General features: G+C 35.3%; 3 protein-coding genes across 8 annotated transcripts in view; 2 read left to right on the top strand and 1 right to left on the bottom strand.

The window, feature by feature from the left end:
* lgals3b (lectin, galactoside binding soluble 3b) overlaps window positions 1-3,171 on the top strand; it is a 15,547-nt gene extending 12,376 nt beyond the window's left edge. For 4 of the 5 annotated variants that reach the window (XM_087288627.1, NM_214693.3, XM_087288629.1 and 1 more), the window contains 2 exons: window positions 677-845; window positions 2,092-3,171. In XM_087288627.1, the coding sequence (XP_087144753.1) occupies window positions 677-845; window positions 2,092-2,250 (328 nt within the window). In that variant the 3' untranslated portion in view covers window positions 2,251-3,171. The remainder of the gene's footprint in view (window positions 1-676; window positions 846-2,091) is intronic. The other variant, XR_015512459.1, reaches the window with a different exon arrangement.
* Window positions 3,172-5,678: 2,507 nt separating this feature from the next.
* Window positions 5,679-11,832, bottom strand: LOC110438057 (uncharacterized). Of its 2 annotated transcripts, none has more exons than XM_087290007.1 (8): window positions 9,529-11,832; window positions 8,747-8,809; window positions 8,545-8,639; window positions 8,404-8,454; window positions 7,508-7,886; window positions 7,237-7,413; window positions 6,796-6,884; window positions 5,679-5,802 (listed from the first exon to the last, which is right to left on the bottom strand). In XM_087290007.1, exons 1-8 carry the CDS (start codon window positions 10,430-10,432, stop codon window positions 5,791-5,793), a joined length of 1,770 nt encoding a protein of 589 aa, XP_087146133.1. In that variant the 5' UTR covers window positions 10,433-11,832; the 3' UTR covers window positions 5,679-5,790. The 2 variants fall into 2 exon arrangements, 1 of the variants encoding a protein (XP_087146133.1); XR_015512899.1 differs by lacking the exon at window positions 5,679-5,802 and adding an exon at window positions 5,951-6,060 and having other exon boundaries at window positions 6,217-6,884.
* Window positions 11,833-14,015: 2,183 nt separating this feature from the next.
* The window catches only part of fbxo34 (F-box protein 34), a 30,347-nt gene continuing 19,694 nt past the window's right edge, over window positions 14,016-24,668 (top strand). Inside the window, exon 1 of the mRNA NM_001305546.1 lies at window positions 14,016-14,213. The gene's annotated coding sequence lies outside the window, so the exon portion shown is untranslated. The remainder of the gene's footprint in view (window positions 14,214-24,668) is intronic.

The raw sequence follows: 24,668 nt of genomic DNA, 5'->3' as shown, positions 1-24,668 counted from the left end.
CTGCAATTAAACCAATTATCATATGGGGATGGTTAGGAAGCCATGATGGACAGAGGCCAGCGGGCAAATTTGGCCAGGATTAAACCCCTATGCTTTTTCTAAGGACATCCTCAGATTTTCAACAACCACAGAGTCAGGGCCTCGATTTAACATCTCATCCAAAATGGCATTCACTGAGCAATATTCTGGGGCATTAGGACCCACACAGACTGCAGGTTGAGCACCCCCTGCTGGTCCCACTAACACTATTTCCGGCAGCAACCTAGCTTTGCCCTGTGGTCTCCCATCCAGGTACTGAGCGGGCGCAGCTCTACTTAGCTTCAGGTGGGAACATGTGAGAGTCACAGAAAGCTAGCTGCCAGCAATTCACTTAATAATGAAATGCAATAACAGGTTTGCTTACTTTTTAGGTAAAGTCAACTAATCAATTTTTATATACTGTACAAAAAGTGCATAAATATTGTTTTATTAAAATAAGGTGAAATATTAAAATAAAAACATTTTAATTTTAATATTTTTCTTGCTTATAATACCAACTAATAAATTGTTCATAGTAAGACTGGGGATGTGTATTATATTGAGGTAAATTAAACTTCATCAAACATTTGTGACAGTCTCCTTTATGTCAGCCATGTGTATTTCAAGAACCTAATCATATGTTTTGTCTTCTAATTAGGTTCACTGTTAACTTAAGAAGAGGCAATGACATTGCATTTCATATAAACCCTCGCTTCAGTGAAGGAGGAAAGCCAGTGATTGTGCGGAACAGCATGATTGGAAACAACTGGGGCAGAGAAGAGCGTGAGCTTCCCTCCTTCCCGTTTGTCCCAGGAAAGCCTTTTGAGGTGAGCAGGACAACAAACATTTATATATATATTATATTTCAGTAGTTTTCGTTCAATTAAACAAATATCTTTATAGTGTTTTTAGGTAATTAGCTCACAGGAAAAAATACAAATTCTGTTATAAATCACTCACCCTGATGTTGTTTCAATGCCCTGAGACCTCTTCTTATCTTCAGAACTCATTTATTCATTCATTTTTCTTTAGTCCCTTTATTCATCAGAGGTTGCCACAGCTGAATGAACCGCCAACTTATTCAGCATATGTTTAACACAACAAATGCCCTTCCAGCCGCAACCCAGTACTGGGAAACATCCATACACACTCATTCACACTCATACACTACGGCCAATTTAGTTTATTCAATTTACCTATAGTGCATGTCTTTGAACTGTGGAGGTAATCGGAGCACCCAGAGGAAACCCACGCCAACATGAGGAGAACATGCAAACTCCGCACAGAAAGGCCAACAAGCCCAGCTGGGACTCGAAACAGCAACCTTCTTGCTGTGAGACAGCAGTGCTAACCACTGAGTCACTGTGCTGCCTTAAAAATCTAATATTTTACGTATATTTACATTTATAAAATATGTAATATTTATCTAATCATTTCTAGTGTACAAATTAGCCACTAAACTGACAAAACGTAAAATGGTTAAGTTTCCTTGTGCGATCAGGCTGGTTAGAATCATTGCTGTTTATGGAGGATATACTGTAAGAGAGCTCTCAGGTTTCATCTAAAATATCTTAATTTGTGTTCAGAAAATGATCAAAAGTTGTAGGGAATTACATGAAGGTCAGAAATTAATAAGAGTAATAACATTTTTGGGTGACCTAACCCTTGTAAGACATTTGAGAATGTCTTATGCAGGGGTGTCCAAACTTGTTCCTGGAGGGCCGGTGTCCTGCATTGTTTAGCTCCAACTTCCTTCATCACACCTGGCTGGAAGTTCTAGTATACTTAGTAAGAGCTTAATTAGCTGGTTCAGGTGAGTTTAATTGGGGTTGGAACTAAAATATGCAGGATACTGGCCCTCCAGAACTGAGTTTGGGCACCCCTGGTCTAAAGATATCAGACAGCTGGTTGTCAGTGGAACAGCGGAAAAAGAAATCCTGAAATAGCATCACTAAAATACTGTATTGTGAGACAAAGCGGTTCTGCAAGGTTGTGCATTTGACTCCTGCCATGTTTGGTCAAAACAGCGCACTCCGCTCATTTACAACTGATTGCATTTGTTTTTAATTTCAGATGAAGATCTTAATCACTGACACTGAATATAAAGTGGCTGTGAACAAATCACACCTTCTGGAATTCAAGCATCGGGTCTTCGAGCTCAACCAGATCACAGGTCTCAGCATCTACAATGACGTGACCCTCAGCACTGTAAATGTGGAGACGCTGCAGTGAGATTATATCGCTGATCCTGTTATAGTTTGATCTTTTGACATCTATGCAACCACATTATTACCTCCAGTAATTTCTGTTTTATACCATGTGGCAATGGAGTACATCTTTCCGTTTTTTCCTGCAACACTTGTTTTGAAAGTACTTTTTCCATTCATTTTATCATAGGGTTTTCATAAAGCTATTAGAATTAAAGTGATACACTCTTAGAAGTAAAGCTACAAAAATGGTCACAGGAGCGGTACCTTTTAAAAAGGTACATGTTTGTACTCTACAGTTGGACATTAGCGCCTTTAGGGCAGTGTTTCTCAACCATCAGCTCTGCACATTTTCGATATCTCCTTAACCAAACGCACCTGATTCAGATCATCAGCTCATTAGCAGAGGCTAAAAGACCTGTAATGGTGTGACAGACAAAGGAGACATCCAAAACATGCAGTTCTGGTGGTCCTCCAGGAACGTGGCTGAGAAACACTGTTTTTGGGAACACCTTCATATTTTTTCAAGTTTAAAATATAATTTTTTCTTGTGTTTAAAGCTTTTGTCACGACCCCACTTCAGTGTCTGAAAGTCATTCAGAAATTATTATCAAATGCTGGATTAATGCACAAGAAAGTTTTTATTAAAACAGTTTTGCAAACATGTTTTATACTTTTTCAAATATATTCTTGCCCTTGCTGTACAAGTGCATGTAAAGGGTCAATAAATATGTAATGTGTGCATATATATAAATGATGAAAAAAGGACCCCCCTACAAAAATTTAGCTGATTGAATGGATTTATTTTGAATACATTAACTATAATGTATTGTTGGGCTAAACCCAAAGTTGTTTTTTGTATATCCTGTAGAGGGCGCTTCATGCATAAAAGACGTTGAACAGAGCAGCTCGGGTCAGAGTTCATTAAAGAACGTCAGAGCTCGTATTGATTTGTGTCTTTACTTCTCTGCAGTTTAAACATTTCACTTACCCGTTTGGGTCTCCTCAGCCTGAGGCGGGTAACATGCACATACATTGTATACCCATAGTGTTTACATGGTCATAATACATCAGGTTTATAGTTTGGGCTTGCTTTTGCAGCTGGACATTACTTTACAATGCCCTTGATGGGTGAACATTAGCCAGTGGGGGAGTGTCCTTTGTCTTTACAGGTGTGAATTATTCATGACCATTGTCACTCCCACGCATACAGCTGAGCTGACCCAAAATAGACTTTACAAAATGTAAACCATTGTAATGTTTTAGTTGAATGAGAGAACAAAATAATTTTCATATATATATATATATATATATATATATATATATATATATATATATATATATATATATATATATATATATATATATATATATATAAAACGCAAGCATGTACATCCATATTTCTCACATATTACTGTGCCACAGTCTGTGCTGAATACAAAAAAATAAAACACATGTTGGCTAACACGTAGCTAAAATAAGCAAAAATGTCAGGGCATGTCAAAACATCTTAGGGGCCCCAAAATCACTTAAGACCCTAGAGCAGAGATGTCCAAACTCGGTCCTGGAGGGCCAGTGTGCTGCTGAGTTTAGCTTTAACTTGCTTCAACACACCTGCAAGGAAGTTTCTAGTATGTCTAGTAAGGTGTGTTTGATTAGGGTTAGGGTTACAAATTAAATCACAGCATGTTCATTTAAAAGTGATCATAGCTGTATTTTTCATCTTCATCATCACCTTTAAGAGGGAAGATCACTGTTGGCAGTGTTTTGTATGACTGATTTCTGCCAGTGACATCCTACATGCACTTCTGGCATTTTGCTGTCTGTAGAACACTTAAGACTAACATATATTTAGGGAAAGCTTGTTTCTGAGCCTATTGTATATTTTGGAACATTCAATTTGGGTATTTGTTCCAAATCTTAAGGTAAAATAATAGAAGATAATGAACAAAAAATGTTCACTCAAAAAATTAATTAGCTCTTAAATCTATTGCATTTCTAACATCTATGGGTCATAATTTTTGCTGCTTGAAAGTTTTTCTGTTGAATCAATTGAATCAACTTTTCTAGTCATCTCAACTTAAACTGACTAAAATTGTTACAAAGTTAAACTTTGTTGAACTCAAAATATTTAGTTGAAACCTGACTAACTTGATAAAATGAGTTTAAAAATGTATTTGTAACATGATTAACTAAATAAAAAAAAGTATTCTTCTTTTTGTCAAGTTTTTAAGGTGTATTATTTTAGCAAACATCATTTGGTTGTCTGAAGTGATGACAGTCAAACATTAAGTCTATAAGTGTTTGTGTGTCCTACATACACTCACCGGCCACTTTATTAGGTACACCTGTCCAACTGCTCGTTAACACGAATTTCTGATCACCCAATCACATGGCAGCAACTCAATGCATTTAGGCATGCAGACATGGTCCAGACGGACTGCTGCAGTTCAAACCGAGCATCAGAATGGGGAAGAAAGTTGATTTAATTGACTTTAAATGTGACATTGTTGTTGGTGCCAGACGGGCTGGTCTGATTATTTCAGAAACCGCTGATCTACTGGGATCTTTATGCACAACCATCTCTAGGGTTTACAGGGAATGGTCCGAAAAAGAGAAAATATCCAGTGAGTGGCAGTTCTGTGGGTGCAAATGCCTTGACAATGAGTTCACCGTACCCAAATGGCCTCCACAGTCACCAGACTCAGTCCAAAAGAGCACCTTTGTAATGTGGCGGACTGAAAGAGTCGCATCATGGATGTGCAGCCGTCATATCGGCAGCGACTGTGTGATGCTAATATGTCAATATGGAGCAAAATCTCTGAGGAATATTTCCAATATCTTGTTGAATCTATGAAGGATTAAGGCAGGTCTGAATGCAAAAGGGGGTCCAACTCTAGCACGGTGTATTTAATAAAGTGGCCAGTGAGTGTATTTTTAGGGCAAAATACAGGTTTTTGAGTCAAAATATACAGCTACAGACATAAAGGAAGTTTAGAAGTTCATGTTGGGGAAAAAACTGTATGGATACAAGTAGAGCTTGCTTGTTTTTATACATTATTTAAAATATTTAGCTAAAAAGTTAAATCTAAAATATTTGAATTGTTCATTAATAATGTATTATTAGTATTACATTTTTTTTTTTTTTTGATAGGTGAAATAAATATTTTTTCCATCTGGGTAATTTGAAAAAATCCTTAATCTTTAGCGCTTTGAGTCTAAAATTTCATTCAAAAAGGTCTTAAAATGTCTTAAAAAGTCTTTTAAAAGGTGAAACCTGTAAGAAAAAAAGTATGAAGTCCGTGTACAATCAGTAACTGGTCACATAATAAATAAAAACAAGGAAATGATGTTGATTTTATAATGTTTAATAATTCACCAGTATAAAAGACACACACATGACATATATAGTGCATTTGCATATGTGTATAATAATAATATAAAAACAATACATTCATTTGCCCTGCATTATTAAAGAAGTTGACAAGGCAACAATACAATACAAAGAGCAATTCAATTCAGCAGTCCTCAGGTGTGCTAGGGTCGCTGAGTTGTTTCTCCTGTCTTACTCCATGACCTGAAACATAAATCAGTGTTATTTGTCTGAATGCATTACATTTTGGACACAGTTTAAAGGATTAGTACACCAACAAATGAAAACCCCGCTCTTAATCACTCATTGCAATCCCCTGAGACTTTTGCTCATCTTCTGTATTTTTTTTTTTGTAGGCTTACAAATACCTTTATATGATTAGAGTTAAAGTCACATCCATTGTTTAAAAAAGTTCTTTTTTTTTGATCTAAGACAGAGGTGCTCAACCATGTTCCTGAAGATCTACCTTCCTCCAGAGTTCAGCTCCAACTCTGATCAAGCACACCTGAAGCAATTAATTAGGACCTGAACAGCACTTGATCATTACAGGCAGGTGTGTTTGATATGAGTTGCAACTGAAATCTGCAGGAAGGTAGATCTCCAGGAACGGGGTTGAGCTCTCCTGATATCTTAATCTTAAGATGAAAGTCTCAGTGGGTTGGAACGACATGAGGGTGAGTAATTAATGACAGAATTTTCTTTTTTGGGGGGGTAAGGTAATGCTATAAGACTTAAGATCAGCGGTGTCCAAACTTTTTTCATGAAGGGCCAAAAACCAGTCTTGATTGAGCTTGTTGGACCAAAGTATACCAAACTCATTACATTAAAGTTGCTATTGGTGATTTCCTAAGTCATTCAACATTTAAACAAAACTAGAGAGCATTGATTTATACTAACTAATGGAGTATGTATTCGTACATTAAAAACATTACTTTTTAAATTACTAAACATTGCCTTGATGTGCATCGCCGATGTCTTCCTCTATTTATTGAGTGACTATTTATATTTAATATAACATTTAATCGAATCATTTACTTTCAATTTGCGTTTTTGTTGTTATTCACACTCTCTTCTCAGATGGGATGTTGGGCGAAATCAAAGGGCAAATCAAGTTACCAAGGGGCCAACTTTGGCCTGCAGACTCTAGTTTGGACACCTCTGCTTAAGATGATCAACAAAAGTGAAAAGGCTTCATACCTTAAACCAGTTATGGAGATGCATCTGCTGCAGATCGAGTCTCTCATCTGGGTCTGGCTGCAGACAACCGCAGATCATCCGGCAGCATTCTGTGCAGAAAGAAGAATGGGATGTTTAAGGTTAATAGTTTATAGACCGTATTCTACAATGCCGAAGTGCCTAAGTATTTCCGATTTAGTTGCCTACGGGAGAAATGACTAGGAATCATTAACAGTCAAACTGCTCGCTCTACATACAAGCGTGTTCATGACTGTACATAAAAAGTAGAATGATATAATAAGACGATGTCGGTGTGCAACATTAACCAGCATAGCAAGCAGTTTATAACGTCTTAAAATCAGATTACATTACATTATCAGATCGATTACAATGGTTGCACACGCTCGTCCGTCAAAAATAGTTATAAGACCTGCTCTCTTTACACTTTGATGAAGCTCTCACCTTTTGACAGATCAGGGCTAGTCCAACGATAGTTCCTGATCAAGGAGTGGTCGGAGATACTAGGTAAAGCCCCACACATCATTGCAAACAGGACGATCCCTAGAGACCAAACAGTCGCCGGCTGTGCATGGTACCTGCCACACATTTCATACTCCGGAGGGAAATATTCTCTTGTGCCTAGAAAAAAAAAAAGATATCATCCAATGGTTTATATATTTAAACAGAATCTTTAGTGTGTGGTTTTTCTGACAACAAAGTTCATAACACTTACCACAGAAGACTTTGTAGCCGGATCTCTTTACGGTCGAACCACAGCCGAAGTCTATTAGCTTTACCTCCAAAGTGTCTGGATTCACCAGGAGGTTTTCAAGTTTTATGTCCCGATGGAAGACACCGCGATCAAAGCAAACCCTCGCAGCATGAATGGCCTGCCACATTATATGGCGTCCCATCTTCTCATCAAGAGGTTTGTTGTTGTGGTTTAAGAAGCGAAGCAAGTCCATACAAGGTGTGGGTCGCTCCATGATTATAATGTAGTGGTCATCGTTGTCCACCCAGTCTATGAGTTTGATTATCTCGGGGACGTAGGGACCATTGTTGGCCATGATTGCCAGGGCAATTTCTGTCGGGAGGGGTTTGACATAACCAGGCTAAAGAGAGAAATGATGACAATTAGATGGTTTCCTAAAGCTCTCTTAATGAAAACTCAATAGTAATCTGACATTAGCATACATATAAGGCTCTGAAACAAACTAATCAAGTGGATTTATCTAAATACAGTTGTAAATGGAGTCTTTAGCTGATCTACTGTTTTTTTTTTCTTCAGATGTTTTATGTAGTAGGCCAATAGTTTCACAAAACCATTTTGTTTTCACTTCTGTTTTAATTTCTACACGATAAAGTCTAGTTTGAATGTAAGCTGCTCGTTCTTCATGTGTGCTGTCATCTTTGTTTAGATCATGATTCAATTACAGTGGTTACCTCTAATTTATAAAAGGAAAGCACACAGCAAAACAAAAGCCTTACTTTACTTGTTTACGTACTTACTAAAAGGACATGTTTTCATTTACTATATAATGTCTTCAATCCCGTTTTTGTCCCATCCTAAGAAAATCAAATCTAGAATCAAATCAAATCATGACATTGAATTGTATCTGGACTACTCACCACTTTGATTTCCTTCATCATCGGTGACTTTACAGTATATTTCACAGCAACCTGATCAATAAAGCAAAGAATTAGCAGTTAGCATGTGGTAGAAGTTTTAAATAAAGCAATGATAAAGCAATGTTTTGTTAGTGAAAGCACCTCAAGTCCATCCCTGCGACGTGTGGCTTTGTAGACTGAGCCGAATCCACCTTTGCCCAGCTTGTCACCAATTTTGTATTGCCTTAAAATGATGTCTGATAAAAAAATAAACAACTGTAGTCAGAATGATGTACAATTTTAGATATATATATATATTTTTTTTTTTTCACGTTTGTAATACTAATAACAATTCTTATCTTACCATTTTCTGTGACGTCCTCCTCTAGCTGCTCAGCAGCAGGGACATGGTCCTCTGAAGCAGAAGCTGTAATATGAATCAAGTCACCGTTATGTAAATATAATTTATATAATACAGATTTTTTAATTAGTCTATGAATGTAAAGTCACATATAGAGACTTGTTTTAATTTCATCCCACAAGGAAATCTGTGTATATGTAAATTTGATATACTGTATGTAATGTGTGTGTAGCCACAAATAAACACATACAAATATAATTATAGCAAATATATTTGTACATATTACATATTTGCTCATTTTTTGCTACTTATTTTTGTACATATGTACGTATTTATAATGCAAATGGCTGAAAAAACATACATAAACGACCATTTTGCAATCATTTAACATATATGGCTATGATTAACTTGTATGTCATATTTGTAATTTGCATATATTTTCATATATCACATTTCTATAGACCATTTTGAGGGATGTAAACATTAACAGTGGTTCTAACATATATCCTGTTTTACATTTTTAATTTTCACAGCTTCCAAGAATACAAAAATTTCCATATATTGATAAATATTGCTGTGATGGCTGTTTTAGCGTTAAGGTATGATTGGATTTGCCTTTTGTTAAGGTTATGAAATAGTTTGACATCAAGCAGGAATTGTTCATGGGCCAATGACATTAATATATTGAAATAGTATATACAAGACAAGTTATAAATTATTACTTGATTAGATTTTTGGCTGTTAAACAATACTTGTATCATAATCACTTGTGAGTGTGATTTTACCTCTACTAGACTTCGAAGTGAAGAGATGAGTGAGTCTCTTCCAGAAGCCCTTTTTTTCCTTTCTTGCTTCAGGAACCTCATCAGGCCCAATGGGTGTTTCAATGGGCTGACAAGAAACTTTTGGCTTCAACATGGCTTCCTGGTAGTCCTTCGTGGCCTGGACGAGGTCGTATGTTCTAGTTTTGCAAAGGAAGTCTGGCCACTTCCAGAAGCCCTTTTTTTCCTTTCTCGCTGCAGCAACCTCATCAGGCCCAACGGGTGTTTCAATGAACTGACTAGAAACTTCTTGATTTAACATGGCTTCATGGTAGTCCTTCGTGGCCTGGACGAGGTCGTATGTTCTAGTTTTGCGATGGAAGACTGGCCACTTCCAGAAGCCCTTTTTTACCTTTCTCCCTTCAGTAACCTCATCAGGCCCAACGGGTGTTTCAGTGGGCTGACAAGAAACTTTCTGATTTACCTCAGCTTCATACTGGTAGTCCTTCGCAGCCTGGACAAGGTCGTATTTTCCAGTTTTGCGATGGAGGACTGGCCACTTCCAGGAGCTTCTCTTTTTCTCCTTTCTCCCTATCTTTCCAACCTCAACATGCGGCTCATTAGAAACATCAAGATGGTTCTCCGGCATGTTGGGGGTGTACTTGAGTAGTACACAGGGACTGTGATCTGACTTCATGATGACAAATGTTTTCTGATAACAAACTGTTAATAGTAAACCGATCAATCTGCAACTGGATATGCCAAAACTACAACCCACAAAAGCAAGTAGTAGAATGTCAGGCGATGATGTCATCCAGGTGCATTCTAAGAATTCTAATGTGGAATGCTTTGGGCTGTTGTTATTTTTCAAATGTTTTAATCTTTCCAAGTTTGAAATGAATGTGATAATTTGCTGTTTTGTGTTCATAGTGGTTTGTAAATGCAGCACAGGGTTGCTTACAGGCTAAAAGTGTTAAGAAACCTGCATGTAGGAGTACATCAGATGTCAATATTGTGACAATTGTATTATATTGGGCAAATAAATTGCAGCAGCCTCATACACATGCTGCTTTCTGTGTTGTTATTAATGGTAAAAGAAGAAAATGACTCACTTTTTGTGACTTGTAAGGATAAACATTATACATATACATAAATATGAATGTATACGTCCCTTATTTTATATATTCATTTTTAATGAGGTCCAAATTATCAAGGTGAACCAACAGTGTCTTTATTTTCGTACTGTTGTTTTTTTTTTTTTTGGTTATCAATTTCTAATGACATTATGAGTAATTAAATTCAGCAAAGAAGCAGTGGATAAACTTTAATTCTATGATTTACTGCACATTTTGTTATAAATCTCTAAAATATTCTTGCAAAATGTGACATTTTGTAAGGAAATATCCAAGCAAATGTGTATGGCTTTGTCTTGCTTTGACTGCTAAGTCTATTTTATAAATTCTGATGTACAGACATGAAAAAAAAAATCTCAGTTTGAGTAAAACAAGTTTTTGTTTCATTCTACACAGTTCTGATCAAATTTCTTCCCAATTTAATATAAATATGTAGCCATTTTAGCATAAATCAATTTAAAATGTAAGTAGAAGTAAGTTTTAGACGTGTTTATTTAAAGTTTAGTTTATTTAAAGCTAAGAAATCAATAGCTTTGGGCACATATAGCACATCAAATAAAAACTTTTGTTATTTTGACCAACTTAAAAATGCTCTAAATGACAATGTTTTCATTTGAAATTTGGAAGATATTGTATCAGTCCTTTATAGAATAAAACTAATAACAGCTTCCCCAAACCCATAACTAATAAACCCAGAGAAATGGAGAATCTCGAATTCCCAAATGCAGGGTTCCACATAATTTATTCATGCTATCCCAACACCAATCGACTAAGTTAATGTAACAAATTTAAGTGGATTGAACAAATTGAGTTATCTCCAAATAATCTCAAGAATTGAGTTGCTTCAGCTAATTTTACTTAAATCAGCAGCAATTTTATGTAATTTTATTTTTATAGCTGTATATTGTGACTCAAAAGTTCAAAATATTACAATTTTTTAGGAAACACAAGCACTTATATACTAAATATTTGAATGTCATCATATTAGACAACAAAATTATGTTTGCCTAAAACCCTTATGCTAAAATGAGAGCACTTTACAAAAAAATCATGACTACAATTTTTTTTATGTTACTTTAACTTATTTAAATAAGTTAATCATGTTCCAACTACTTTTTTTTCAGTTTTTCAAAGTTTAACTTAATATTTTAGTCAGTTTGATTAATATAAGTTTGAATAGAAAAGTTAAAAACAGTGTAGTTATAACCTGTAATCTGTTAGACTTGCTTCATGTTTATTTAGGTCAATGTCTGTTCATGCTCTTCTCTTTCCGTAATATCAAACAGACTATACAGATATATATATATATATATATATATATATATATATATATATATATATATATATATATATATATATATATATATATATATATATATATATATATATATATATATATATATATATATATATATATAAACCATTGACATCCATAGTAGACACAAACCCTACCATGGAAGTCAATGGCTGTTTTTTCTATATTCTTCAGTATATCTTCCTTTGTGTTCAACAAAAGAAAGAAACCTGTTTACACAATTCCTTTAAAAGCTTTAATGATGAGGGAAAAAAGAACTACAAATCCCATGAAGCATTGCAAATGTCAAAATAGAATTATGAACATGAGAAATATACCACAACAGTATACTAAATAACTCAAAAAAGGTTAAAGATAACCCAACAAAGCACCAAATATTTTAACTCAACTACTGGGTTAAATAAATAACTCATGTACGTTTTCATGTAGAGTTGTTTGTTATGTCTAAAAACAATATAATCCATGTTTATTGAAACAAATTGGTTTTACATATTTTGAGAGCTTAGAGAGACTGCATGAAGGCTGCAATTAACATCAATATTTTTAAAAATAAGTTAAATTCTCGCAAAAAGGTTGGTTTGACAAAAGCATATCTGTCTTTAAAATGTATCAGTTATTAAAAGCAGTACCCATACAGTGAAAATGAATGGGCTTTTTACTTCTTGAACCTGACTGTAGCATTTTATGAGAGTGTTCATTACTAACAATGTTCCTTTTTTATATAAATTGCATGCAAATAAGTGCTGTAGTTAGCTTTCGGTGGGCCTGTTAGTATCCCGGAAGGTTTGGGTTGTCATAAAGTTCTATACATTAGACACATCAGAAAATGTATGATGGTAATGTTGATGATGATTGTATTAGCGGGACATGTGATAGTGGCCAATTAAGAACAGTGTGTTATTAATGTAAAATTAGACCTGAAATAAAATACAGTGTGAATGTAGATCGCCTTAATGATCCAATGATTAAAGAAACAACAACAGATGTAAACACTGAGCGCTGGGCATGGAATTACAATCCACTGTGAGATCTGTGTTGTACACTTTTACTGCCAGCGCCTAATATAAATAAAATAACAGCATTGTAAACTGAAGTCAAGGCAGTTGTACATTTTTAATCATGGAAACAGTCTGTCAGAGACGCCCTGGCAGAAATCTAATAGAAGTGACCTCAATTATGCAGAGGTCTATTTATAGAGTGCCTGAAGCACCTGATGATTCTTCAAGGAGTTCTTCAACCCTGTTGCAACCCACACATGAATCCTCCAGCACTGTGTAACCAATGTGCACATATTTCAGAAATGCTTCTTTGTGTTGTAATTGTGTTTGTTTATGTCTGTATTGTCTATGTGTGTGTGTGTGGGTGTGTGTGTGTGTGTGTGTGTGTGCGTGCGTGTGTGTGTGTGTGTGTGTGTGTGTGTGTGTGTGTGTGTGTGTGTGTGTGTGTGTGTGTGTGTGTGTGTGTGTGTGTGTGTTATTTGGTTTACAAACCCAGGGGATGGGTATATACATATTTATGAAATTATAATCAAGATATAGAGAACAATAGTGAATAATGTTCTTCTGGCTTCTGTTGCAATTAAATAATTTTTTTAAATATGCTGATACTATATTATATTAGAATATTATATTATATTATATTATATTATATTATATTATATTATATTATATTATATTATATTATATTATATTATATTATATTATATTATATTATATTATCATTCATTTTCTTTTCGGCTTAGTCCCTTTATTAATCTGGGGTCGCCACAGCGGAATGAACTACCAACTTATCCAGCTTATGTTTTACTCAGCGGATGCCCTTTAAGCCGCAACCCATCACTGGGAAACATCCACACACACTCATTCACACACATAAACTACGGACAGTTTTAAGTTAATGTAATATCCGTTACAAGACTAGTGTCTCAAATATATGTCATTTTAATACGCACAGTTTGCCCATTTTAAACAGTGCTCTATTTTTTGTACTTAGTGCGCGCTCGTGTGTGTGTGTGTATGCGCGTGCTCGCGATATATGAGGCAGTGCCCGCTGCGCGCTCACCTGATCTGATCACACACACACACACACACAAAACCACACAGGCACGAAGCGTTGAGTCCTGAAGGACACACGACTTAAAAATCATGTCAAGATGAGCTGAATTTTCTCCGGTGCAGACAGAAGAACAAGACGACGAAGAGTTTCCCTCTCAAGCAACTGAATTCACCTCCTCATCCGACTTTAATTTTATTTTCGCTCAGGTCAGTTCTTAATCTTATATTAATTCATGTTTGGCTCATTACTCATACGTGTCAGTCACAAATACAAATATCTGTGGCGTTACCGCACTTTCAGTGGCTTTATTTAGCATGCGAGGTGATGAAAATGTAGCATTTATTTTGTGTTTTTTCCTGTTGACTTGGTTCGGCATATACAGAGCGGAACTAGCACTAAAACACCCCCGTAAGAGGACATACGTCCTTTAATAGACTTCTAATGACTTGATTTGGATATTTTGTTGATAATGCATGTGTGTTTAACAGCATGTGATCGATTAAGTACTCATATTTGTCTTCTCGTTTAAAGAGCAGATGTATGTGATGGCGTTTCTGTCAGTTAGCTTCAGTGCTAATGAGGATAGACGCAGTAATATCACATACATTATTGTGCGATTTTTATCTCCTTTTTTACACGATAAATGCATATAATTATTTTCAGTACAGTTTTAAAGGTTTTTAATAATTGTAAAGAGCTCATAGTTCACTTTCAGTCCCTATTAAACAACTTATAGACTGTTTTTGGTGCAGTGGCCTGTTCCTAGTTTGAGTTCTGTTTATCTTCGTTTACATTTTACATTTGTTTTTACTCATTTAACACATTTTGTCTTGTTCTTTGCAAAGTTCAAACCTCAGATATACGGATTTGTTGGTCCTATGTAAAATGTTTGTTTTCATTCTGTCATATTTGATAGTTCAAACCTCTGATATACGGATTTGTTGGTCGTAGGTAAAATGTTTGTTTTCATTCCCCATATTTGATAGTTCATACTTTCTGCTATTGGTGTAAAGCTGGTGATATATTTCCAAATTCTCTTTCTCTTTACTAATGTAAGTCCACAAACATATTTTTTGCACATTCTAAATGGGGAAATCATATTAGCTATCAAAGTAAACATTATTCACAGTCAATTAAATACTTCTAATGTTGTTTTGAAGTCATTCATACTTGTGATTTCAGACTGAATATTCAAAGTACCATGATACACAATATAAGGAGTGAGCCACAAGTTGTCACTGAACGAATGTAAGAATATAAAACCAACTTTATCTCCGTCTCAATCTTTCAGCCCCTTGGAAGTCTTTCAGAAGACATACAAATGATACTTTGCCCAAGCATACTGATTTAAACTTAGCATTAGTCCTATTATGCCAACAACAACATGCTGATTTTAAGATACGATTCTATCACTTTATTAGAAATGTTTCTAACACATCTACTTTTTGAATACAAAAACAAAGTGTTTGCGTGCATTAGTTGACCTGAGAAAACAGCATGTTTATTGGAGGTGAAGAATCAAATAACGTGTAATGTTTAACTCGATTGGACGTTTGAACTTTGCCCCTGTGTAAGGTGTTGGTTTGAACAATTCAGTTACAAAATGATTTAATCAATTTGGCCAGATAGGTTAGGTGAATAGTTTGTACGTCAAGGTGACTAGATTGTACGTCACATACAATTTATTTTAATAGCACTCCAGAAGTAATTTTCCCACAAGCATTATAGGCTATAAGCCATAAACCAAACCAACCAGAATCCCAACATTTACAAGCTTTGATTTGACACAAAACAGTATATGAAAATTGTAAAAGGAAAATATCATACTTTATAGTAGGGCTGCACAATATATCGTTTCAGCATCGTTATCGCAATGTGCGTGTCCGCAATAGTCACATCGCAAGATATGCAATGTAAAAAGACATTTCAAGAAAGCGTAAAGCATTCGGACACAATATTGTGAAACATTTTGTAACTTAATTGAAGAGAAAATATACTGATTTATTAATACAATGAAGATTATATGGTTTTATTTTACATTACAATATTAAATTTCTGTATTTGAATACTTTTTCACTCTCCGGAAATTCATAAAGCATTATTTATTTTACTTTTTCTTTGCTCTATTGTAATCATTCTTGCAATTTTTTTTTTCATATACATGATTCACACCCTTAAAAAAAAAAAAAAATAAATAAATATATATATATATATATATATATATATATATATATATATATATATATATATATATATATATATATATATATATATATATATATATATATATATATATATACACACACACACACACACACAAGGTGTATAAGCAGCGCCAAAAACTCTCGCCATTCAAAACCATGAACCATTCAAAAGATGCGCCTCTCAAAACAAAAATTGCTTTCTGTGTGATCGACTATATTTAATGATAGTTCACTGTGTTATTTTGTGAATTATGTTTGTTATGACTTATTTTAATATATATTTTTTTCATTGTATGTAAATGTGTTGAACTGTCATTGTCTTCGTTTGTTTAACTTTTTCTTTAATACTATTATTATTATGATTATTATTATTATTATCTTTATTATTTATTCACTTTTTTTTGCATATGTATATATTTTTATGGCTCTGTCGAGTCAAAAAAAAAAACAGGTCAGTCTATAAAGACTTACCAATTTTTGTTAAAAAATGAATAAATCTATTTCCCTATGGAGAAAATGAAATGAATGAGTTTTTCTTTCAGAACTCAAAGTGTTGCACTGTTCATTGATAATACAAAGAAATTGATTTTGCTTATTAGTTATCTGACATGTAGAAACATGGTCTTGACTGATTATACAAAAAAATATCAGTCAGTCTTTATGTAATAGATTTTTTTTTGTAATTTTGTTTTGAAAGACAAACTTTCCTGAAACCAAATTTTGATCCGGGGCCTGACTTGTTTTTAACAGGTCAGTTGTTCCCCACAGAGGGCTGATCCGCTAGCCTTGTTTTTCCATAATGGGGGGAGGTGAAAAGAGTATTTTGGAGCTCTACAGTTTTGATAATTGTGGATCAGGAGTGCAAAGAGTGGCTTTTATCTTCTGCTGGTCAGCTGTTATGTGACTTGTCAAAACCAGGCCGTACATCCCATAACAGGGGTGATAAATGTCCTCACAGAAGATGCGTTGCTTTTGTGGTCAGAACAATTTTTTGTTGTCCTTTTGTTTACTGATTGAACATGGGTGACTTAGATTTGGCTCTTTTTAGGTCATTTTATATTAGTTGTCACAATGTTTTGTGTTTATATGTCTAGACTAAATGTAGATCATGATCTTGTGAGTTGCAGAATTCCATGTGTTGCAAAGCAACCCGGAAAGTCCAACACCAGCCTGACCAGTAAATGAGTGTTGGGTGGATTTGTGTGATACAGAGGCGCACCATAATTGTATATCGATGACATGCAAATTAGGTTTTTATTGTTGCAACAAGTTATTTTAGTTGTGCCTCTGAAATCTAGTGTGTAGTCCCATACCACATCTAATGAGTAGTTTAAACAATTCCCTTTATCAGGCCAATCGAGAGGTTGGTGTATTTGGCAGGTGTTTTAAGTTTATTTGGCAAGCTCGAGTATTGGTTTAAGCAACCGGTGTCATGTTGAAACATGCAGAAATGTAGCAGTCCTGTTTTGATGGTGCGTTTTGGTCTGCCTTTCCTGCAGCTCTGTGAGAACATAGTTAGGTGAACACTTCATAAAAAATAAATTTAAGCCCGACCACCTGTTTGAACACCATGAACCCTACGGCTCATGCAATGGAGGTCTGACAACTGGACTGCTTACATGGCATAAAGAAAACCTGTTTGGTCACTCAACCAAGAGTCATGTGACAGGCTGAAGGGAAGTTTGAAGCAGAAAGGTGTATCTTACCTCGCTCTGCAAACCACTGAAAGCTTTAATACTCGCAGGGAAGAAATACCCAGCAGGTTGGGACAAGCTTTTGTCTTGAACGTGGGCAGGTCTCCGGCATAGTATGTGGTTTGAATTGCTTTGCCCCTTTTCAAAGTGAGGTTTAGAGTGCTTTTCATTAAGCTTGAAATGCTTTGAAGTATTTGTGTGGCAAAATTTAGCGCCATGGCTGACACACTCGGCATTATTTGAACATCACATGAAAATCTAGAGCGTTTGGTTTTCACAATTAATAATGCAGTCTTAATGCATGCATGCAAGCAAAATACCTCTTATTAAGTCTTTTAGTTTTTATTTGACATTCGTTTTTTTGTTTGTGACCAGAAATGCACAGCGGGGATGTAATAAACGGCATACTTTTGAAATCCAGCTAGTTGCTTGCTTGCCTGAATGACTAATGGACTGAATAATTAGGTCATATTCAATATAATAAAGAAGTAATCCAGCTGACCTCTTTTTTTTAAAAACCTTTGTAGATTGCCAAAGTTGTATTAGTAACTACAAAACGAAACAAAAAAAGTTTTTTTTATTGATAAAATTTATTAGTGGCATAATTAATGAAAAGTAAATTGATATGACAATTCAGCAAAAAGTAAATCAGTACTCAGTAAATCAGTAAAACAGTAAATCCCCTCAAAGGACCAGAGACCACTCTTTTTTTTTTTTTTTTTTTTTTGAAACTGCAAATATGCGGCAAAAGAGAAGATTGGGGGTGGGGGGGGGGGGATCAAATCGAAAAATTTATTTAACTGCCTTTGAGTGACTAATAAACACTGTAAAATTATCTCAAATAGTAATTTATTTTAAGGTGAGCTTAGAGTACAAATGTTATTAAATGGGCTTCATGTGGTTTGTAGCAGCAACACAGAGCCATAGGCTACGTTTGCACTAATCCGGATAAATTTGAAAGCGGGATTGTCTAAAAATGTCTTTAAAAAAAGTCCACACATTTTCAGGTCTTTCGAAAAAAAAATTGGTCATTTACGTTAAACTGACTAAAAGCGCATTTGTTCATGCACTGTGCATGCGCACAGCTGTACGGCGCTGGTGTTTATTTACTTTCCGTCTCTATTAAACGTTGCGGCAAAAAGTCGCAGTTGTCGTCTGCTTCTGCCAATGAACAACAGCTCCCTGTAAACATTGTGTGTCCTTTTGAAAAGAGGCAATATGGAGCATGTATAAACAAAGGGTTACCAGGCTCGTTGATTTCTGATAACCAAAAAAACCAAACCCATCAAAGTGGTAAAATCTGTGTCTGATCAGGACTCTGACAGAGTCTGCTAATAGCATTTGTCTTTCATGCGTTATGTTATTATGAAATAACTTGCTATGAGTTGGTGTTTGATGTACTGTGTGCTGAAGATGTATGTATTGCTTTTGCACTAAATATATCTTTTATTATTACATTCTTAAAAGTATGAACTAGGGCTGTGCCGATAAATGATATTACATGTATAGAATCGCAATTAAATTAGTCAATTACAATTCGCTCTGGACTCTTTTACTATATATTGATTTTAGAGCCAATCAAACAGCAGATATGTGCAACAATGGGTATCTAGAAGTGTGTTGATATTAGAGATTTACCGAATTTTTAGCCACTAAAAATTTATCGTCTTAAAATATGTTGTGCCATTTAATGGACCCTCTAATTTTTGTGGCTTCAGTCATTGTTGGGGTACTATTTTAAATCTGGAGGCATAACAACTTGTATCAAAAAATATATCGTTATCATTTAATATGGAAAATAATTATCGAAATTGCATTTTTTCCATATCGCCCAGCCCTAATACGAACCATGATCAATGTGTTGACTGCATTTATTTTGCACTAAAATTAGCCTGTGTTACTGTTGCGTCATTAACGATATGAACAGTGTTGACAATGCATTTGTTTTCACTAAAATTTAGTTGCAATGTTTTATGAGCTGTCAAACAGCACAGGTATAGATTTTTCCTGCAAATAAATAGCAAGTTGTGGCATGTTGCAAAATGTATTCATCTTGTGTTTTATTGATGACGACGCCAGCGACTTGTCAACTTTAATAGCATAAAAGTTTACTTTTAAAAATCTAAAGTCGTTCAACCCCTTGTACAAACTGACATTAATTGTTAATAAATGGCGTCTCAGTTCGGAGGGAAGGCTGAAACAGAGAGAAAAATAAACAAATATATATTAGTGTAGACATGGCCATAGTTCACTGAGAAGCAACATGAACAAAGGTCAAATTGCAGAATGATTATCTTTGATTTCAGGATTGCGCAGATTAAATCATCTATGGCGTACCTTGTCAGTGAACTATGACTCTGTGTGGTAAACACTGCTCTATCTGAAAGCAAGTGCTTGATTTACTTCTGAATACAGAACTGAATTTAATGCCAAAATGGATGTGAAAATTCTCATCAATCATGAAGCTTAAACTTTTTTACAAGTATTACTATTTACAGTATTTTGATCAAATGAATGCATCCTTTGTTAACGTATGAATTATTAGAAAGAACTAATTCGACCTCTATTTCATTTGTACTTTAAAATATTTTTTTATTCATCAACCATACAGCACAAGCTCACTTTTTGTGCATGCTAAACTCGCATTACGCAGACGGTCCAACTAAGAACATTAGTGAAGCTGGCACACACCTTCTTAATGAGATCATACGGCTGCGTTCACATGTCTCCTCATTACAGACGTTTATGACACTGGGTGATTTAATAGGAGAGTGAGACAGAAGACAGATAGCAGTTATAATGGCAACAACAAGGTTGTCTTGGAAAGCCGACTACACAAGGTGTGTTCATATCAGGTTTCAGGTGGAAAAGCATGTTCAAAGGCCAGGTTTTGTCTCGCACCTCATTCATGTTGGGGCTGTGTTTTTACGCTGCTTGTCCTGGCTGTCTGCGTTGGGTTGGGCTCTTGATATGCTTGTTGACCTGACCTAACTATTCCTAGTGTGGTGTCAGCGTAGTATTTGGCAACCGGACACACGCACACACCCTTATCATGGACGGTCACTCAAAGTGCCACAGAAGCAATTACACAGCATGTGTGAATTTATATAGAGATGTGGAATTCAGAGCCAGGGTTCTTGGGTAATCTGAGGTGTCTTCATTAGGGACTTTGAGGCGGATTGATTTGTTCTTGTTGTGAGTTTGTCGAGCTGCTATTGACCTCTTTTGAAGAGCTTCAATCAGTGGTTAAGACTGGTTTGTTCTTGGACCATAAGATAAAACCTTCTGATATCATACGCAAGCACAAAATAGGTACACAAGTACACATATGCTGAAATTTCTTATTAATGTATTCAGTATCTTAAGGTTTTGATTTACTCTTGGAGTTTATTTTTGTTCTTTGATTGATGGAAAAACGTTTGATATACCTGAACTGGGGTGTAAAGGAACCTTTGCAGTATTAGACATTTAACATTGTCTCTGTTGCTTTTAAATGCAGTTATACCTCAAGTACTATTAAGTTGCGAGTTATACCTTAAGTACTATTAAGTAGCTTTTTTTTGCAATTTTTACTCATGATCAGGGCTTGACATTAACTTTTTTGATCATCAGCCACTGTAGCTAGTAGTTTTGTGTTACTAGCCACTTGCCATTTTTACTAGCCACAATATAGTTGTCAGGAAAATACATTTTATATGCATAAAATGTGACTTTGGCATGCTGAAATTACTTGATTTAAATTGTGTTATGTCCACATGCCTCCTCATTCATTCAATTTTTTTGTGTTTTCTGACCTTGCTCAATGTGCATGAGCAAATGTGTTGTGGTTTCACTGTGTCTCATTGCAATTAGTTTTATTTCACATGACTTTTCATGGGCTCAACTAAGTATTTACCAATTTTTTTCCTCTGGCCACACCCAACTGGTTATTTCCTTGCCACAAATTTTATATATTGTGTTGAAACAAGCAAAATACAACAAAAACATTTTGTGTGCGATTAATAAAAGGATGATCGTGTGCACACAGTTAGGCTCATTGATAATATGTTCAAAGAATGGTTAAAGCGAAAGCGGCAATCACTGCTGCTTGCAAAACATTTTGAGCTCTTGAAAGTAGCAGGACTGTGGGTTCACAAGCACTGCTTTTTCCAGTCTATTTCAAAGAGAAACTATCGCACCAGTTGTATTTCCAGGCACAGTTGCTTCACGCAAGGAAGCGCAATGCGCGCGGGAGCTTTTAAGCCCTCAAACGCATCATAAGCTGTGCGCACGACGCTGTCATCAGTGAGCGAGGATCACTTGTGCACCTGATTGTCCTCTCATTCGTTATTCACCTGCTTTTTTTGCTTGCATAAACGCTTATCAGTCATGCTGCTTCTTGATTTTAGGATCACATTTGCGCGCATATTAAAAAACGGTCTTAAGCTAAAATTCTAATCTTTAGTGATAAGGCAGCTCTGAAAATTTAACAATTATTTTTAACCAGCCAAAGTGGCTAGTGGAGGTGTTCGTCTAATCCACCACATCTGAAATCTCTCTGCATTTGACAGGTTGTCTAGTCCTGCTCATGATGTCTGAATTCGATAGACTTAACCATTTTAGTTTTGAGTAGTTGTACTTTTTGCATTAGTAAGTAATTTTGACATTAAATTTACATTTGCTTTGACCTAACTAATAGGAATAGGCAATATTGAAAAAATTATATCACAATGTAATGTTTCATATTATTCAATATTGAAAATAATTGAATATATATTTTTAAATACATTTAGCAATATTAGGATTTTTTAACCAATTTATTTTAATTTACCAACATTACCAAGATGAGTTTTTATAGTCAAAATATTAAAAATATTTAAAAAAAAAAAAAAATATTTAACCCAAAGATCTGATCTCTTTATAATAAAATAATCATAAGTATTAAAGAGACTCCTAAACTTGATAAATAAATAAAATTTGTTAATTCAATTACAAAGTGTGTGCAGTGGTAAAGGTAGCTCAACATCTCTAAGGTGTCAATAATAATGATACAGTAAACTTCAAACTCTGTAAACAACACAAACTATGATAATCAAATCTAAGCTTTCAAGTAAAGGAACCAGCCATCATTATTCAAATTTATACTGCAACATTACAAGTTATGAAGTTGAATGATTACATTACCCCCTATGCTAAAAACTCTTTCAGATTGTGTGCTAGTGGTTGAGATGCACAAGAAAAGAAACCAAAAAGCCACTCTGGTGATGTTATTACATCCTTTTTTATTTACAACCTCCTCACTGCTGCTGAACGACACTCATTTTCGCATGTGTTGTTATTCTGATTCTACAAGTCTTCTTTGTAAATGACAAGCTTACTGGTGTTCCTTCCAAGACTCATGCTCAGCAGACTATAGCCTTCATATCAAACCTTTTTTGAATCGTTATTGATAATGGTGTTCGCTCAATAAATATCTATACAGATTTTATTGCCTAGCCCTACTATCTAAACAATTTTTTGAATACAAAGCAAAAGCAAACATGCATTTGTGTCAGCAATCATAAATCAATGGACAAAGAGGGCAAAGATAATCTCCAGCTTGTTTTTGACTCAAGAACGTGCAGGAAAGCAACTCGAGAAGGCAACACATTGCACAATAGCTCCACAACCCATCTACATCTCAGTTATGGGAAAGAAAACTCCCCAGCACTTTGATTTGACAGTGGACCAAATCAAATATAAAAGCCGATTCTCTCTGTCCATGTGCCAAGTGCTTTGAAAAATGCTTTGAGTCCCTTTGTTGGATTTGAAACTGAAACACATTGTGACTTAAATGTTTCTGAAGAAGGGAAGTTGTGCTATAAAAACTGGGGGGAAGTGAACCTTAGTCTCCTGTAAGAAACTCTAGTGGGCTTAATTTTATAACAACACAATTTTGCCATTGAAACTATTAACTCCAGTTGAATCTTTTAACTCATAAATGGTATAAACTGGTGAAAAGACTCATTTAAATGTGATTAAATTGCTTGCTAAAGCATTCAGTGAGGATATTTGACAGCAATGCAGCATTTGTGTTTGATATCCATTCTGTTTTGCATGCCATTTTTTTTTTAGAAATACTTTTACATACTTTGTAATGTGTAATATTTTGAAAGTTGGGACGTATACCCTGTACAATTTATTTATTTGGTTTGAAATAAGACCTCCAAGACATTTTCGACCAACTCAAAGAGTCCTCTGTTTGTAAAAGTAGTTTGGCTTTGTACCGTGAGAGATGTGTGCTTCTTTGATTTACATTCTTAGGTTTTTACAGCGTCCGAGATCTGGAAAGATCTATGGAAGCTATTGTAGCAGCTGGTCTCTTTTAGACGGTCTGGAAATGGCATTGTGTAAGCTCAGCAGTCGCCCCACCTCTCCTCTTGAATGAGTGCCATTGTTTTTGGGAAAAGCTTAAGCAAGTTCAGGTAAAGGAAGTGCGATATGAGGAGTTCTCATGCCAATAAAATATGTTGTATGTGCATTGTCCAGTTATGTTTTAGTTTTGTATGGGAGATTGTACCTTAAGATTCTTCACTCCACCTCTGTTTTTCAGCAGTGGTCCAAAAGTATTGATTATCTTTGCCATTTATAGGCATGCTGGGATCTTGAATATCCCATTGGCTCGTAATCAGACATGCGTTTGTTTCCTTCAGCAGCACACACGTGCTTGTAAGCAGAGCCCTCCTGTCCCAGCCAATCACAGCTTACTTAGGTGAAGTTCTGGAGGGTGTCAGTCAGACTCAAA

Source organism: Danio rerio, chromosome 17, assembly GCF_052040795.2.
Source record: "Danio rerio strain M-AB ecotype USA chromosome 17, GRCz13ab, whole genome shotgun sequence".
NCBI classification, from domain to species: domain Eukaryota; kingdom Metazoa; phylum Chordata; class Actinopteri; order Cypriniformes; family Danionidae; genus Danio; species Danio rerio.
The sequence above is the reverse complement of the archived record's forward strand: the minus strand, read 5'-3'. Positions and strand labels throughout refer to the sequence as shown.

Excerpts from the sequence above, each read along its gene's own strand:
- LOC110438057 (XM_087290007.1), bottom strand. The coding sequence starts at position 10,432 with ATGAACACAAAACAGCAAATTATCACATTCATTTCAAACTTGGAAAGA. Across the intron at positions 7,414-7,507 it reads CGGCTACAAAGTCTTCTGTG|GCACAAGAGAATATTTCCCT; the intron begins GTAAGTGTTATG and ends TTTTTTTTCTAG. Across the intron at positions 6,885-7,236 it reads TAGCCCTGATCTGTCAAAAG|AATGCTGCCGGATGATCTGC; the intron begins GTGAGAGCTTCA and ends CTTTCTGCACAG.